The sequence below is a fragment of the Vigna unguiculata genome, chromosome 3 (assembly GCF_037176805.1).
Source record: "Vigna unguiculata cultivar grain cowpea cultivar isolate G323 ecotype 2 chromosome 3, ASM3717680v1, whole genome shotgun sequence".
Lineage (NCBI taxonomy): Eukaryota > Viridiplantae > Streptophyta > Magnoliopsida > Fabales > Fabaceae > Vigna > Vigna unguiculata.
Genome location: NC_140794.1, coordinates 65,731,911 through 65,750,554, shown reverse-complemented (window position 1 = coordinate 65,750,554; position 18,644 = coordinate 65,731,911). Strand labels below are relative to the sequence as shown.

Sequence of the window (18,644 nt, the reverse complement as noted above, 5' to 3'; positions counted from 1 at the left end):
CATCCAAATTATTTCTCTATTGTATCGAACAAAAGATGCGTCTAGCACACTACACTTGTAAGGAACTTATGAAATTGTGGAGATGGACTTCATATACATGTTTTGTCACAACATTGAAAATGATACGTTCTTGATTGTTTGAAAAGGAGAGTTACTACTATATGAAATATTCTCGAAATTTCTGTAGTGTGTATATGAATATATTTATAAAAGATTAAATTAAAGTAATACTACTTTTTCAATAAACACATGTAAGAACATTTACAACAACTCACTTGTTCAAACTAGAAATGTTATGCAAATATTCAAAATCTCTTATTCTTTTGATGTTTTCAACAATCTTTCTCATAGAAGTAGTAACTTAAAATTTTTCGATCAATTAAAAAAATTGAGATAGTGCAAATTATTGATTACAACATTTTTAAAAAAATAAACATGTTTAACGATGATAGCTTAATTAAAAAAAATGGCTGTTTTCTCTTAAAATTGGTTGAGAAGTATAACATGTAAATTTAAGCTTTTTTAAAAATATATATATAATTTTATGTATGTGCGTCTGTAGCTTATTATTTCTCAATAGCTTTTTAAAACTTTTCTGCAATCTATCGTCTGATCTGCTTTTCTTAATTTATCTCAATAAAACTATCTTGAATTACTTTTCAATACAGTTATTTAAATAAAAACTAATTTGATTATAATTTACCATGCTCATAATGAATTTAAAAAAAATAATTTGTCAAAATTATTCCCAAGACTGGAATTGATCAGCAAGTGAAAAAAGTTGGTATGGTTAACTTTCTTCTTTGTTGATAGAATGGTATAATTTGATTTGATATCTGTGTATTGCAAGTTTAAACTTGCAGGACAATGATCAGAAAAACTATACAATATAACAAGGATGACCTGCTGATATACATATTCCCCAACTGACAACTATATAAACATAGTAGAATACAAAAAAAATCATACAAGAAAATTGAGATTCTAGCCTTCATTTCCAGAACAGCATATCTCTGAACAACAAGTGACGCAGCCAAAGCATCCTACAGCAATGCAGAGTTGTGTCAAAGCAGTTGCACATTGGTTGTTTAAGCGGGAACAGCACTGGATGCAGCACATGCAGCAGCAGTAACTTAACAACGCTTCACAACAACTTGTGGCCGCCTTGAAGATCTCAGGAACTTCAGGCAATTTCGATTTATATCCGGGAGGAGTATTTTCAACAGTTGCACTTAAGTTGCCAAACCCGATACCCAAATGTGGTAGTAAAATCATTCTCTGCCCTCCACCATCGCTCTTTTTTGACGTCTGTTTGCGATCAATGAAAAAATAATAAAAATCAATTCATAGCAAAATAATATAAAGAAACCATCATAAACAGGCATAGTTCTTTGATATTTAATGTTATATTAAAACATCTAATTACCGAAGGATGTTTAAATGAAAGCGTTATTTAGTATCTTATTGAAAAAGATGAGTGGTGAGTGATACATACTTCTTTTGATTCCTTGACTTTCTTTAGATAATCGGTCTCAAGTAAAAGCATTCGTGTATACTCGGAGATAAAGCCCGTCTGCAGGCTCAGTTTTGCAACCTGCAAACGAAAATTTATTCAACAATAAAAGAAACTCAAAATCCTCTACACATTGTGTGGAGTGATGGCATGCAGTATTAACATACCTTCTGTTCTAGCTGTTTATTTTCCAAAAACCATGCTTGAGCGGTAATATGCTCTATTTGATCTCTAGCACAAACCTGTTAAAAAGAAAATAGAGCAATATAAATGAATAATAATAATAATAATAATAATAATAATAATAATAATAATAATAATAATAATAATAATAATAAAATGAAACAGAAATGTAAAATTGTGGACATTAATTTATTAAATTATAAACCAGCGTCTGATCAAAACATGTTGGGACCATGACTGAAAGAATAAGATGAAACTGACATGTATTTATGTTTCACAGGCATACTAAACAAAAAAGACCAATAAACCATGATTCTGTATGTACCCATTTCAACAGATCTTACAATTATGATAAATTTGACCGAACTAGTTTGCTATTTGAAAAACAGATTTTTCAAAGAGGTTGTTCATGTAAGCACTAAATAGCTCAGCATCACCGACCAACAAAACTTAGAGCCTCCTCTCTCGGATATTGTTAGTCGCAATTTATATACAATAAAACTTGGATTTCAAGTATGCCAGGCAGAAGACTACTTTACCCTTTGTAGAGGCATGTCCTTAGCATTGTGTATCTTCATATCTACTACAAAATTACTGAAATCAGCCAAAATACCTTCGACTTTAAGAGCTTTAGGAAAATTTCCCCTGTATCTTCCAGATAAAATTAGTGGACCTTCTGATGAAAGATCTGGAATATGAGAAGGGTATACCTATAACATACATTGCAGGTAATCTCATGAGAGTAATAAACTCAGGGAAAGTTGGACATTCAGCATATTTGCGACAGAAAATAAATTGTCATAAAAGGCAAGGACATGTAGATTCACCATGGCATTCATATCAATCTTCGTTTTGAAATGTCACTCTAAAAAGACATAGGTAAAAGCAGAATTCGCCATAACCACTGTAGGTATTAGGGAACTACAGTATTAAGAAGGATGGAACGACAAGAATAATAATGAAATGGAGCACAACGGCACATTTTATCATGCAGAGTGATCAATTCAACACTGGTCATAAATTAAGACAGTAATGCAGATTCAAAAGCTGAAGGGTGGCCGTGGCACATGAACTGAAGGATGAGAATAAGAAAAACTTTGGACAGTGGTTTTGTACATATAAACTTTTTGGTAATGACCATGGGAAAGAGTGAAAAACAGGTATCAAAATGTTATTCTTCAAATCCAATCTTACAAGGTATTCTGTAAAATTTTACCTCGAGTTCACCAAGATCATCCAATGAATCCACTTTGATATTTGCAAGAACGAGAGATGAAGCTTTGTCAAACAGTGTCAGCATTCGAGGCTCAATCAAATCTGGCAAGTCAAGAAAGAGGGGCCGTTATCAAATTAGGTTTTAATGCATCAAGCCTTAACATCCTTCTCTCATACTATCCATTGAACCTACTTCCCTTAAATTTCAACAATTTCGTAATATACCAGGCAAGGGTACTTTAGTCATTCAAACTCCAATGTTAAAATGTAATTATAAAATCCTTCAGGGCTAAGCCGTGGTATTATTAAATAGTTTATGGGCCGTGTTGGGAAATAATAAAAAAATTGAGGATCTATCAGCAATTATTAGATAATTTTAGAATAAATATCAGAACAAAAATGATATTTCACTAAATGAGATTATATTATAAAATATATAGATCACATAACCCCATGTGACTGAGTTGAAAGAATCTTGTTTTGTTCATACAACACTAAATTAAATAACGACGTAAGGATGAAATGTGCTGAGGGACATATAAAAATATTGTCCCTATTTGCATATTTTTGGTGAATGAAACAGTTTTGATCGCCAGCCGCAGCTAAAGTAGCAGAAATTAAAGATTGATCGACGCTTGTGAATAATCCAAGGAACATGACATGTATAGGAAATTCTAAAGGTACAAAAGAAACAGGAACAACAGCTATTGATTCATGAGCAAGAACATTTCTGAAAAGTCAAAACCTAAGTTGGTAAAAGAATTGGAGTTGGTTGGATGTATTTAGTGAAATAAAGTAATCCATCTTCTTCATAAAACAACCTCATATAAATATGCAACTGATAAGCAAAGCTAATGCAACGGTAGTATGTATATCATTTGTGGGTGCAACTAACTACCCATGAGGTAATTGTATGATTTATCAAGGTAAAAGAGCCGCTGACCTATTACAAACAATAATAAAATTACAGTCAGTTGCTTACTTGATTTCTCAAAAATACATGCAAGGCCGTAAGGCTGAATTTTGATGTAATCCTATTCTTTTGGTAAAATCATAAGTCTCGCGCATCCAGAAAATATCAGGCTAGTAGTTCACTCCCATCATACATATTTTACACGGCTCAATTATAAGTAAACACCTTTCTTTTCTTGAAATTTTAAGGCTAAAGTAGTTCACTCATCATACATATCTTATACACTTCTAATATAAGTAACACCTTTCTTTTCTATATTCTTCCGCAATACTTCTCCATACATGATCATATAAAGTCAACAAAAACTATGTACAACTCTCACAACAGAAAACAAAATTAAGTTTTAGACACTTAAGTATAGTAATTTTAAATTAAAAAACTCTACACTCGTCTTAATCAATATGCTCAAACACTTAAATTCAATCACTGAGATTTATTATCTCTCAAGAGAAATCTCATGATTTATCAAAAATCTTTCTAATCCTCTTGGGCATGTCATAAAAAATGAGACTAAACTCCCTTGTAAATCCTAAAAACCTTTTTATAATAATTTATCCATAACAGTAAGATTTAACTCCCTTAATCTGCCAGAATTTGATTCCTAGATTAATAACTTGTCCCTTAAAACAAACATCAATGATCAGTAACTATGTTGCATTGCATTACACTATTATTTTTGGAAGCATCCTGTAATGCTTACAAACTCTGTTATTAACACCTCTAGCCTAAAGGAAATCAGTTTGTGACCTTAAACTGATGTTTCTTCTGCTCGCTAAGTAATTAAAATATTGAAATCATAAAACATAGAGAAACCCAGAATAATCTGCCTTTCCTCATTATTTCTCTGAAACCAAAATCACTTTGTCTCGCTACAAAGTACTACCATGTCAACTTAGATGCATGCCTATGATAATCTTTTCCTCTTGGATACAATAGCCTTCAACAAACCCCTCTAAATCTATCCAAAGCTTACCTAGTAAATGTTCTTCCAATCTTAATTGTGATGCACGTATTGATGATGTGCATACAAATTGATGATTTCGGCGGTCTTTGATGAAACCATTAATTTAAGATTAAATATTGTCCCGTGTCATTCTTCCTCTGATATACTACTTGTTACTTACGAGAAACACCGTCACTCAAGTGTACTGATGAGTAATGTTGGCTGTCAATGACCTAAGACAACCCTTCTCCTTCTTTAGAATAAAAATTGTGAATATAAAGATAAAGCAAAAGATAAATAATGCCAATGATATGTATTTATTTAAGTTAAATTTAGAACATACCAACATCAATTGCAGCATCGTATTGGCCCCTACCAAACGTTGCAAGGGTCCGCAAGAAATAATGATTGCAGAACAAACCTGTGGTTAAACGAGTTTAAGATGAGTGACAAAATGAACAATTTTTCCCAATACTTACAATGAATTAGAATAACTACGAGCAATATCTTAAACAGGGTTCATGAAAATTAAAACAATGTCACAATGATTAAATTTATGACAAGTAGCAAGTTTTGATCAGGGCTAAAAAAATACTAGGAATCGTACCAATGCCAAAAGTGTAGATTCGAGGGCATATTGACTCTCCATTGATCATTCGGTTCTTTACCATAGCACAAATTTGTCTCTCATCTTCAACAGTTCCATCTGTAACTAGAAAAATTATTGGAACCGAATTTTGAGCATTGGATAGCATCTCTATTGCCTGAAAAGAAAAGGCATAAATAAATAAACAAACAAATAAACTGCATTCTAATAATTGATAGAACGAAGAAAACAATTTCACTGATAATAATACGTAAAACAAGTCTTAAAACACAGAAAGATGAAACCGAATCTAAGGAATTGGTTTTCCCTGCATCAAGCTGCAAAGATTATTTTTGCTCCAAAAGAAAACTGATTAATCTGCCAAGTATATTACACTTCGTATATCTTGGTTCAGTTTAACCAGTCTCCATTATAGTTATATTAGTGAGAAAGAGTCTTTTATATAGGTACCGTGTTTAATGGACGTGAAATATTTGTACCACCTCCAGCAACGAAGTTCACGTTAATCCACTCAGTAGCCCTTTCGACAGCATCCTCGGAAGCCAATTCCATCGATTTGGAAAATAGATAAGTCTCTCCGTTAAAGGCTATAATATTAAATGAATCGTGATGATTAAGCTTGGAGAGAGCGGCTAACAGTGCACTTTTTGCGTCTTCAATTAGCTTTCCATGCATGCTACCACTGATGTCAATAAGGAATATTATTTCCCTTTTGAATACCTGCAAATCAAAATACCAGAAGTAAGGACAAAAGACACGAGTGTGTGTGTGTGTACATATATTAAACACCAGAAGTACACCTACAAAGTTTGAAGTTATAGTACAAACCTTCTCACTTCGAATATCTCCTGGAGAAAGATACATGTAGAACAATTCTCTTTGATCAAGATCATGCGCGGATGCAGATTCCAAAATAACACCACCAGTCATATGACTTGAAGAAACCTAAATGCAGACAGTGAGCCAATAAAATAACCTTTCAACTTCACAAACTAAGAAAAAAAAAGTTGGTCATGAATCATGAGTCCTTACAGCGTATGAAAAGCTAAAATCAACTTTAGACCACGCCAGAACATCAGACTCATACACGAAGTCCATAGTTCCCGCCTGACGCCTCACTTGCTGGACAGTCCCGACAAACAATCAATCAATTAATACGTACGTCACAAGTAAAACTCAACAGCGTTGCCACAAAAAAAGAAAACACGAACCTTCATTGGGTGGCTTATTGTCTTGCACAGAAGCTCACCTCCGGTAACAGCATCCAAATTAATTCGAATCTTTTCTCTTTTAGGTATCTTCTTCCCCGCAGGGTTGACAAAATCAGGAAAGTTAAAAGGCACATTCAAAGAGAACATGCCATTTGAGTACGCTATTTTCTGAGACCAACGAATTTTAATCGACAAATTGGAACCCCCATCAATCTATCACAAACAGTGAAAATCCAATCACAATCAGCACCACATCAAGGGGAAAAAAAACTAAACCATACAAATCAAGTAATCAAACAACGTATTAAGCCTAATTACCTGTGGTATAGTTAAAGTAAATATATTAGAGACAAGAAACCCTCCATTTTGAGGTGGCGCGATGTTTTGGTTCCCTTTGTCATCTTCCAGAACAACCAGTTCAGTAGTATACGATTTTCTAGGCACTCTAACCTCAACACCTAGAATTGAACCCTGTTAGCCAAATTATATCAGAACACAAAAATCTACAACACATTAAAAATCTCATTACTCAAATTAAATTAAAATTGAACCAAATAAACCTCCATGATTGTATACCGCAGTACCTGGAGGCCCATGGGAATGGCGACACGGCAATCGCAGGAGCGGCTTCCCTTGATGCAGTGGAGTCTCCAAGTGCCAGAAACAGTGACAAACGCGGTGTCGTGGTGACAGTCAACTTCCATCTCAATCGCGTACATCTGAAGCGGAATCAGCGCCGGAGGATCACATCTTCCGTGCACGTGCGGCTGGTAGCTAGGGATGTCGGGGTTGTCCACAATTCCTGGATCGCAGATCACCGCGTATACCATCGCCGCGGAAGGGAGAAGAGCCGTGGAGGAACGGGCCATCGAGGGCTGAGGTCTCGGCGGCGCCACCGCCCTGTCCTTCCCGAAGTATATACGCTTGGAGAGCCTGAGTCCGTCGTCGACCGCCTTGGAGAAATCCTCCGCCATGACGGAGAATATTAGAGAACAGACAGTTTGGAATGTGAAGAAGAAAAGAAGAGTGCAGAAGAAGCAGAACGGTTATCTTGCAAATTCACATTTCGATTTTATTCATATAATCGCAAAGAAAAAGTAGCACGAATACAGTGTGGGGCCCCCTCATAGTGTCGAGCCCCATTTTCCGTTAGGAACTGCGTGTGAGCTTTCACCGGTTGCCACGTGGGCTGATTCTCTGTCGGCAAATGGAACGCTGATTCGGATTACTTTCTGGCTTGGTTTAAAGTTTAATTATTATTATTATTATTATTAAATTTTTATTATTATGATTGATTTACTTGTTTTATTTGATCCATAATTTGGTGTTATATACTACTTAATTAGGATGGCGCAATTATAATGACAATAATGGTCAATTCTAAATAAGTGCCCTGAACTGTTGCATTAATAGACGCAATTAATAAACCTCTCTCCTCTGTCTTTATCCCCCATTCCCTGAAACTTGACCGTTGGTATGGCCCTGCTGATGAAATTAATAAAATATTTTTTTAAATTAATAATTTAACTACTATATATATTATTAAGTATTGGTATATGTAACCTCAAAAACTTCAAGGTGGAGATTCAAAATAATAATTTGAAGTTTGGAGAAATGTGCGTGAAATGAAAAATAGAAATAATACATTTAAGTTAAAAAAATATATCTGAAATAATTATGCTTTGGGCGGTGTAGTCAACTTGCGACACTTTGGGATGCATCAATCTCCGGCATTACTTTTACAATATATATTTCGCTGTAAAGGAGGGCCCTAAAATAATATTGAAAAGATATGTTATAGTTGCTTTAACCATAGTTATCACTTTCAATTTATTACAAAAATTAATAGCACTTGGTTACTTGTCATATAAAGATGATTTGGAATCATAATAGTCATGACATGAACTATGAAGATAAGTTGAACCAAATTAGATGGATTTTGAACTAAAATGTTATTTAATCTAAATATTAAATTAGCTTGTAGCTTGGTTTGATTTGGGTGGATTTTTTAAATTAATTTGATTCAATCCAATCTGGACATCGTTAAATAGATATATTTGTTTCCAAAAACGCGTTACAATATGGTGATTTTATTTCTACGATAAAGAAGAATCATATTGGACGAATACAAAATCATATTATGCTGTAATAATAACTTTATCTTTATAGGGGATTTATTTTCACTTACCAAATGTTGGAGTATTTCATACTACAAAAATTTAATACTTATAACACTTACTAATAAAAATAAATCATATAAATGCTTAATTAAATTGACATATCCTTATTAAAAAACTATTTAATTACAATGTTCATAATAATTATGAGTCATGTAATAATTTTGTAAACAAATAAAAATATAATAAAGATAATGGTCGTAATACTTCTTCTTTTTATCTTTCAATTGAAATATTTCTTTTCGAAATTATGTTTTTTTATGATTATTCCTACTAAGTTTATATATATTCAGAATGATACAAATCCTTTGTCAAGGTTAAGATATTTCAGGTCAACACTTGGGTCCACTCTAAAGTTTATTCTCAAAGTTACTAGTCTTCTTCACTACTCATATCAAAGTGTTCTTCTCCTATGAAAGTTGCAAAGACCACGTTGACTGGAAGCCTAAAAAGAGACTCTGACACCTAAGTTAGTTACTATAGTAATTAAATAGTGAGGTTATAATAAAAATGAGATTCTTCACTTACCTCGTGAATACTGTTATTTATACTACATGGATGAGTCTTGATTGTTGGTCCTAGACTATGTAGGATTAGGTCATCTTAAAGTTTTCTTAATATACTTACTTATCCTTAATCATTATGTGATTTGTCCTTTTGTCTAAATAACTCCATATTACAAGAGTGACACACATTTCTATTCTTTTGGTTTAAGCGAGGCGTCCTTAACCTTCTAGTTACAGAGATATACTTAGTCAATATATGTACAATAACTATCATTTTATTTATCTTGAATTACGCATTAATTTTATTTATTTATTTGTAATTGTATCATTTAAATTATATGTCATATATATATATATATATATATATGATGTTATTTAATTTATCTTTATCATTTTATATCATTTAATATATCTTTACTTACAGGTTATTTTTATTTATATAATTTAATTTATATTTAGTTAGATACAAATTCTTTATACTACACAGTCATCCTCTGTATTAATTTATAAATATGTTATTATTTGTGTTATATATATTAACACATAATTATTTAACTTTTATTCTTATTCTATTTTGTAACATCATTCTTCTACAATTGGAAGAAGGTACTAATAAAAATAAAATAAAAGTAATTTTCTTTATCTAATTAACTTAGATAAAAAAAAAAAGTTATCTTTATATGCTAGTGTTGTTTTTATACTTTGTGTATTTGTTTGGATATGTAATTCTTGAAAAATGTTAAAGATTATATTAGTTGAGCATGAGTTATAAATTTTATTGTAATAAATCGAGACTACTTTAATGTATAATTTATGTATAATGTATAAGTGTTTGTATTTCAAAAGTCACAACTTGATACATTCTGGGATGAAAGGCAGGATCACAACGAGGTTTAAAAGAGTATTTATCAAGTAAGTGAATTTTGAATAATTTGAAATAATTCATAAGTCAAACTTAAGTTATGTATCTCTTTTAACATTGCCATAGTTAGATAATTAATATGTATCTCTATGCGTTGATGAATGACCGCTATTATGAAGAAAAACAATTAAAATTGTATTAATATTTTTAATGAGTAATATTCATAACTAAATCGCATGATGTTCATGGTGGATATGAATTCTATGTTTGATAAAGTGAAACTCAATCCTATTATTGTTGGTTAAATCCTAATTCTCATTGTTTGTGTTATATATTATGTTTATTAATATTGATATTTAAGCCTTAGAAAGACATAAAACTTGTTAAATTAAAATTGTTCGAAAATATTTTGAAAAATATTCTTTAGAATGTTGATTAACATATGCTATAACTTTAGCATCTTTAAAAGTAAAAATGGCAAAGTGTTATGCCCCGCATAAAATAAGATGAGTCGCGTTAAAATCTTTAATTTGTCAACTTATTTTGACTCGGCCGTTATTTTTTTTAAAATTAAAAATTAAAATAAAAAATAATTTAAATAATTAATTATTTATATTATATTCTCTTAAAATGTAAATATATAATAGTATTATAACTTATATCATTAATACTTCCAAATTAAATTTAAATTATTAGTTATAATATAATAAGTTAACATATAGATGTAATAATTAATTTAATTTTTTCAATTAAAACATTAATTAATCATTTAAAAGCTAAAAAGTATTTATATGATTAAATATATTTTTAATATTTATTTATTTTTATACATATAATTCAATTTTAAAAATAAAAAAATGGTTGGGCTTTCACAATAAGAATATACAAGAAGATGTAACATCTCTTTTCAATTTTTATTGAATTATTAATTTAGTTATATTATGATACATTAAGAAGGAAAATGATATTTTCTTGACAAATACACTGATATAACTTAATTATGCTTTTAGTTCCTTTCATTTCGCAATCGTGAAAGATTAAAATATAATTCAATCATTTTAGTATGTTGGTAGCAAAACTTATTAAATATGTGACAAAAAAGCGACGAAACTGAAAACTTTATACAATTCAAATCCATGATACCAAAATGACAAAAACTGCAACTAAGATTTATTCATGTTTTTTTATCGGAAGGGTCTAACAAGCCAGAATAAATCCAGGAAGGAGACATATTGCAACATGATCAGCAATCAATTTTAAGGATTAGAGGTGTACATATATCATTTTAATTGTATTATAAAGAAGATGCACGCACCGTCTTAAAAATTAAATTTTAAACTAAATTTTTACAGAACCAATTTCTGATGTGAGATGTCGATATATATATATATATATATATATAACATTAGACATTATTATTAATAATCCGACAGCAATAAGTTTATCTTAATTTTTAGTGATATAGAATCTCTTAGAGACACTGTTAAAAACAAACAAAAATCATCTAGAACATATTATTGCAAGGTATGGTCGGGTAGATCCATAAGCATATGAATGTGTAGTCAACGTAACTATAACGCTCAATGACCCCACTAGAAATATTGTCCCGAATGAACTACAGAAGATACATGCAATGATGCATATTATATTCAGTGTGACATGTATCAATATACGCCATATAAGCTTTGAAACTCCATTATAAAAAATCCAAAACTAATAATAATACACTATTCTCTTCCACCCTGTCTGTTTCGTTTTTAAATAGAGAGCACGGGTGTTTCCTGTTCTATTTCATTTGAATCTAGGCTACAATAAATTATGAAGAACTCACTTTCAGTAACAGTCGAATGATCCTATCCTATACTGCAGCTGTTTCTCGATCCTCTTTTCTACTGAACACTCTATATGTGTTGGCCATATAAAGGAGTAACTAATTTACATGTCAAATAAGTCACACAACAAAAGACCACAAAATTTGAGTATTCAGAGGTATTTTTAAGGCAATGCCGTATAGCAAATCTTTGCAATGTACGATCTCAGATATTTCATCAATCTTCTCTGAAGAATGAACTCAGTTAGCACATGTAGCAAACCTCCAGGATTGCATTCTCTGAAAAACTATGGTTTTGAAAGTGAATGACCCTTTCCAAGCCAAGAAATTGTCGTAACCTTTTCAACGCCAACCAAATAGTCTTCGACCATAGTGCGCAAACTAGATTTGAGCAAAGAGTATTTCATTCCATGTATCAGGAACACCAGGCAAACACCAGTGTAAGCAATCCTGCACACCAGGCTTTGCTGTAATACTGAACCGTGATATATGAGCCTCATCCCTGAGCTGAGAAACAGCTGTTATGTCTAAGAGTCTAACACCTGTTCCCTTTACTGCATGTGCAGCGCCTTGATCACTGGACTCTTCTTCCAATATTTCTTTTCCAACAGACATTGGTTTGGTGTTGTCACAACTGCCTCCTGTGTTCCAGTCCCCACCAAAAAAATGCCTAGGAGAGATGGTTCGAAAGAATGCTTTAAGACCTGGATATTTTGGAAGCTGTGAATTCACCCAACTAACAATGCTGTGGATTGTAAGATTCTTGGCACCCCAAATCACTGCTATCTTCTTATCAGTATTTGGCACACCACCAACATGCATTACCCATCGATTAGCATTGAGCTTTCCACGATTCCAGTGGTGACCTGTGTTGAGAACCAATACATCGAACTTGTGGAGATACTGGCGCAAGAACGCTGGTGGTCGATCGAGATGCATTGCATAATCCGTGTTAGGGTTGTTTATATCAATAGGTTCAACATCACAAAGGATTGCAGACCAGTAGTACAGGATGGTCGTATTAGTGCTTGAGAAGCGAAATGCCCACCCATTAGGACGGGCAGAACCATCAGCTATAGTCAATCCATACTCCCTCCCCACATCCTCAACATGAAGCTTATCCTTACCACCAGAGATCATGCACATTAAAGACTGGAACTGTTGTCGCCCCAATGAGTCTCCAACAAAAGCTAGAGTTTTGTTTCGCATCCTGAAAGCACAAGAATTATCATCAATTGATCTTATGTTTATTGACTTCTTCTCTGTTGAACCCAAAAACAAGCAAGTAAAAAACTGAATGTAGATGAGAAAGTTCGGGGATGTTTGTTTTCTAAATCAGAGGAAACCTACAAAGGTGAAAAAAAAAGGCAATCTAGGAGCACCCTATGCCTGAATATCTTTTGAGTGAATCTAAGGGTAAAAGGAATTGAAAAAACACAATGTTCAGCACGAAATCATACTCAATTACACAAAAGCTCAACCTATACTTCTATATATGGATGAATGAAATACCTTCTCAAGAATTTAGAACCTTCAAATTCCTCCATTTGACAATCCTTGGGTTGCCATCGAAGCCTCTCATATTCAAAATCGGTACGCTGCATCAAGCGACAAGCCCACATTGTTGATAGCCACTGTTTGCAACCAAAACCTGAATATAAGGGTCGATTTTTGTCTGGGACCCATTTTCCTCTTGCATAGTTACAGACTGGATAAAGGGTCAACAAGGAAAGATACATTAGTTATCAATACTTGCAAATATTGTTCATTAGTCTAACAAATGTACAAGGTATGTCCCTCCAGCAGAAGAATTTTTTTTTTTTTGGATGATAGCGCAAACAGGAGCAGTAATTTAGAAAGTTTAAGCCAGGTTGTCTAATACGTGAAATTCGTTTTCACAGGAATAATATATAACTATACCAACATACTCAAAGTTGTGACTGAGAATTGCCAGAATAATAGGTAATTCTCTTACAAATAAGAAAAAAAGAAGTCAATAACCTAATTACAAGATAATTATAAATTTTTTTCAACAATTCTGTAGTAAAAGTGGTTTCTTATAAGTTAGGAGATGCCCTTCATTACGAAGCTCATATTGGAAAATAAGTAGAAGAACAAAAATCAATTTTCCTCTACCAACCTGCCTATTTGGCCCATCTCAAGAACCAATTCCTCTTATCGTGACACATTCTAACTTAAAATCAGAACCTGAAAATAATTTGAACACGAATTCTAATTGTGTTTAACAGTTCAAAATTAGTTCCATAAAATTAATTTTATTCAACCTCCAAACAAATGGATCTAATGTTTCAAGTTTTCTTAGAAACAATTAAATAAACTAAGTTACTAAAAAAATCCAGAGATATTCTTGAAAAGGAATATCATTTTATAAAATGAGTTTAAAAGCATATATTGACTTTCGTGCAACTCATACCAAGGAGAGAAACTCAGGGAAGAGTTGGTAGATGAATGGCAAAAAGACCTATACCTTTACTTTCTGTAGAATTTTCCCATTTGTTGTCTTTCCCAACGATTGAAGAGCTTGTTTGTGGAGAATTCGTCACAGAATCCTTTCTATGCTCCTGTTCTTGTTTCAAAGTTTTCTCCTCCTTAGCTTCATTAGTGGTCTTTTCCTTTGCCAATGATTGGCCATCTTCACCCATGCTTTTCCCAGAAGAGGTTTGTGCAGGAACCATCAGTGATGCTCCCTTGAGATGCACTTTTTCTGGATCATCAGTGGTCTTTTCCTTTGCCAATGGTGGGCCATCTTCACTCATGCTTTTCCCAGAAGAGGTTTGTGCAGGAACCACCTGTGATGCTCCCTCAAGATGCAGTTTTTTTCCTTCATTTGCAGTATTTTCTTTTGTCAATGATGAGCCATCTTCTCCTTCATAAGAGGTTTGTGCAGGAATCTTTTGTGATGCTCCTTCAAGATGTAGATTTTCTGGTTCATTAGCTGTCTTTTCCTTTGGCAGTAATGGTGAGCCATCTTCACCATTGTTCTTCCCTGAAGAGATTTCTGAAGGAATAGTCTGTGATACTCCCTCCAGATGGAGTTCTTCTTTGTACTCATTGGTGGCCTTAGTCTTTGCCAACAATGAGTCATCTTCACCCAAACGAAGATCTGGTGATAGCACCTCGACTGAATGAGTAGTAACTAAATGATCTGCACACATGTAAAACAAGCCTTCCAAAAATCAGTACTGAGATCAAACAATGCAAAGGGCTCTATTTAGTATGGACCTTCAAATCCTAGGTACAAAATCAAAGCCTGATAATTGTTTGGTCTGGAAAATATTAATGTTTAAGAAACATTAACAAGTCACACACCTTTACCTAATAAATATTTATATTTTTTTCACATCGACAGGGTATAATATGAGTAAAAGTATTTCTCAAAAATAACAGTTATATAAATGGAAGTAAACCTGAAGAGAACTGCAGAGGTGGTGTTTCAGGAGGAAGAAAGGTATTAAGACCAGGCATTTTCTCCCATGACCAAAAAATGATAGTTGCAGACATGAGAACAATAGAAATAAGTGAAATTTCTTTACCCCTTAATCCATTAAAGCCTACCTTCATCCTGCATAACCATTAAATTACAAATAAAAAGGAAGTGAAAAAGATAAGGACAAACTCTCAGTTTTGAAAATGAGCTGAAACTCATCAGTGGCCTAGAATCTATGGCAGAAATATCCAAAACAATGTTCTAACAAGAGAGAACAAAATAACTACTTTCAGTCAACACATCACATAGACTAGACACTAAAAGCATGTCCACGATGTTAGCAAATCCTAACAAACTGCTAACAATACAAATAGTCTAAAGCAGTAACTATTTCTTTGGCAGGTTAATCTTAATCTTGCGTTGTCAATATTTCACTTTTCATCTCTCCCCCCTATGCAATTTAATTTGCTTCTAGTCCAACATAGCACACAAGAAAGCGATCCAAACTAACACTTCCCACCGCAAAACTTGTTCTCTTCCCCGTCTATTATGCGTCACTCGCCATCTCAATTGTGAAATTCAGATACGTTACTGCGATCCATATAATGCACTTACTTTACATTTGTAAGAAACACAATTTACAAAGGCACTATAATAGAAAAAGAAAAGCAAAGATTGATGTTATGTGGGACAATTTGCTGCATCAAAATCAGGACAAGTACATGGAACTACGAACATACAGAGGAACCCTAAAATAAAAAGACCAAAAAAAACAAAAAGTTTAAGAGCTAGCTAGCAATCTATGAGAAACGCAAATAAAATAACAATGAATGAGGCGAGTTCGTAAAAGATGAGGATGAGAATTTCACCTGTTTGGGATGAACATGGAAAGTGTGATTTGCAACGATGCTGAATCTCCAAGAAATGAGAAGCCAAAATGGCAGAATGTTGGAATGAAGAAAATAAAAAAGAAATGAGGAGAATGAGAATTTTGGGAAAAGAGAGGAAAATGCGAATCTGTGGATAACTAATAAATCGGAACAGCGGGGATCGCGGCCAGACATTAAGTTTAAACTCGGATTATTTTTTTATTAGCCTTAATTAAGTTAGATATATTATGTTATTATGTCACTCATTGATTAGGTGGACTCATTAATCAACTTTTAGTCACGTGACAATCAACGTTTATTCGGTGATGGTAGCCTTGCTCCATAACCCAATTCACTTTATTGAATAACCTATATAAAATAATTCTACAATAATAATAATAAAGGTTCAATTAAGTTTTAATTTTGTCATTTTAGATATATTTAGCTAGGCTTTTATTAATTTTTTGTTGAGGTGGATAGTCATTTTTTTTTATTTTTTAATTGAAAATATGTTATTTAAGTTTTCTATTTCTACTAATTAAATAATGTGACTGTTATTTAATTTTATTTTGATTGTTTTTTTTTTGAAGTGTTAAAAAAATTATGTGATTTTGTGGTTAATAAAATATAACATTATTATATAAAATGATTGTTTTATTATTTTAGCTCAATTGAAAATCAATTTAACGAAGTATGTGGCTTGTGAGTCAAGTATGTAACATAAATGAGGTTAACATTCAATGTTATGATAATAATGGTAGTTCAAGTGATAAAGTTGTCTAATAAACCCACAATTTATAGTTTGATTGAGGAAGAATTTAGATTGGTTTTCTCTTACAAGGAGTTTGGGTATTCAAGATGTCCTTTTGGATATTCAGAAATTTTGGATATCCAGAAACTTTTTATAGCAAAAAATAAAAATTTGATCAACTATGATATTTAAAGATGTAGTTTGTCCTTTTTTTCAACTTTGGTTGGAAGGTCCTTCTAAGTTGATCGTCGACCTCTTTCATTTTCTTTCTTACTTGGTCTAAAAAATCTCGTATTAACTATTGTTACTAATTGTCTCTCCTTCATTATGTCTCTTTTGATGTATTCAAAGGTTATTCATTCAATTAACATAAAACTCATTTATTATATTAGCATTTAACCTACTAATTCAATCCACCTTAAGTATATCTCCCTTAACCTTAGCTTAAAAGAAAGTAAGGCTAAAAGGATCTTTTTCAAATACTAACTCAATTGACATTGGGTCTAACGTCACAAAACCAAATCAATTTTCTCTCCTTTGGAAGTTTTCACTTGATTGAAAGAAAGTTATTATTCATTATCTTTTCTCTGAAAAATATTTCTTAAGTATTGAAATGATGCTCAAAGGACAAATTTCATCACTCAAGTGTTAATTCATAACTTGATCAAGAGAGACAAAGTTAATTATATTTCAACTAGGAAAAGGTCATTAAAGTCAAAGATATCTCATTGAAATTATACCTCTTTATTTTAGAAACTCATGTTGTGACTTTTAAATACATGGTTGAGATGGTGATGTTTGAATGACATGTTCTTTATATCATTTTGATGATAAGATGTGAATAAAATTAATGTATATGAATTGAAATATATAACGATTAAATTAGTTGAAAATCATATATACTTTCCAAAAAGATTTGATTATATATTTATTTAAAAAAAATGTCAATGCAATCCTTCCACTAAATTAACATTAACATTACATTTTAAAACTTTAGTTATATTCTATGAGAATTCCCTATTTATTTTTTATTTTTTTTTTCTCTCTCCACCTTTCACCACCTTCCTCTACCTCCCACTACCATCTACAGAGAACCACCCCATATTGTTCCATCCTCCTAAATATGGTATTTTTTTTTTTCTCAAACACCTCGTATGCATCCCAACGAATCCAAATTTGAAGTAGATAATAACCAACACAATGCAAACAAACACATGTAAATCTAACCCAAGTTTGACAACAACATTAATCATAGAAATCCTAAGAGAGGGACAAATGAGAAAAAGGGAAAAGGGTGGTGGCGAAGGAAGGAAAAAAGGGAAAGAAATGGTGGAAGGTGAACGCCGGTAAAGGGAATGAAAAAAGAATGAAGGTGGTGAGAAGTGGAGGAACATAAAACAAGTAAGCAAAATTCTGATACATCACACTTTCATATGTCAATTTAATTAAAGAGACACATTAATTTAAAAAAAAAATAGAAACCCAATTGGATATATAAATATAGAAAAGAAATTGAATAAAAACCTTAAATATAAAAATGAAATAACTAATTAAG

The 18,644-nt window shown here is 32.3% G+C and overlaps 2 protein-coding genes across 3 annotated transcripts; both read right to left on the bottom strand.

Annotated features, from left to right (window-relative positions):
* Window positions 1-760: 760 nt before the first annotated feature.
* LOC114177580 (inter-alpha-trypsin inhibitor heavy chain-like protein) lies at window positions 761-7,705 on the bottom strand. The gene is made up of 13 exons (XM_028062985.2): window positions 7,230-7,705; window positions 6,964-7,116; window positions 6,646-6,858; window positions 6,467-6,556; window positions 6,263-6,379; window positions 5,885-6,154; window positions 5,435-5,591; window positions 5,171-5,248; window positions 2,913-3,013; window positions 2,236-2,406; window positions 1,681-1,755; window positions 1,496-1,594; window positions 761-1,308 (listed from the first exon to the last, which is right to left on the bottom strand). The coding sequence occupies exons 1-13, from the start codon at window positions 7,617-7,619 to the stop codon at window positions 985-987; spliced, it is 2,238 nt and encodes a 745-aa protein (XP_027918786.1). The 5' UTR covers window positions 7,620-7,705; the 3' UTR covers window positions 761-984.
* A 4,155-nt stretch (window positions 7,706-11,860) lies between these two features.
* Window positions 11,861-16,537, bottom strand: LOC114179553 (protein trichome birefringence-like 14). 2 transcript variants are annotated; one of them, XM_028065931.1, is made up of 5 exons: window positions 16,339-16,537; window positions 15,450-15,604; window positions 14,510-15,187; window positions 13,534-13,729; window positions 11,861-13,231 (listed from the first exon to the last, which is right to left on the bottom strand). In XM_028065931.1, the coding sequence occupies exons 1-5, from the start codon at window positions 16,353-16,355 to the stop codon at window positions 12,403-12,405; spliced, it is 1,875 nt and encodes a 624-aa protein (XP_027921732.1). In that variant the 5' UTR covers window positions 16,356-16,537; the 3' UTR covers window positions 11,861-12,402. The 2 variants fall into 2 exon arrangements, with proteins under 2 accessions (XP_027921732.1, XP_085527837.1); XM_085671711.1 differs by having other exon boundaries at window positions 15,450-16,060; window positions 16,339-16,465.
* Between the last annotated feature and the right edge of the window lie 2,107 nt (window positions 16,538-18,644).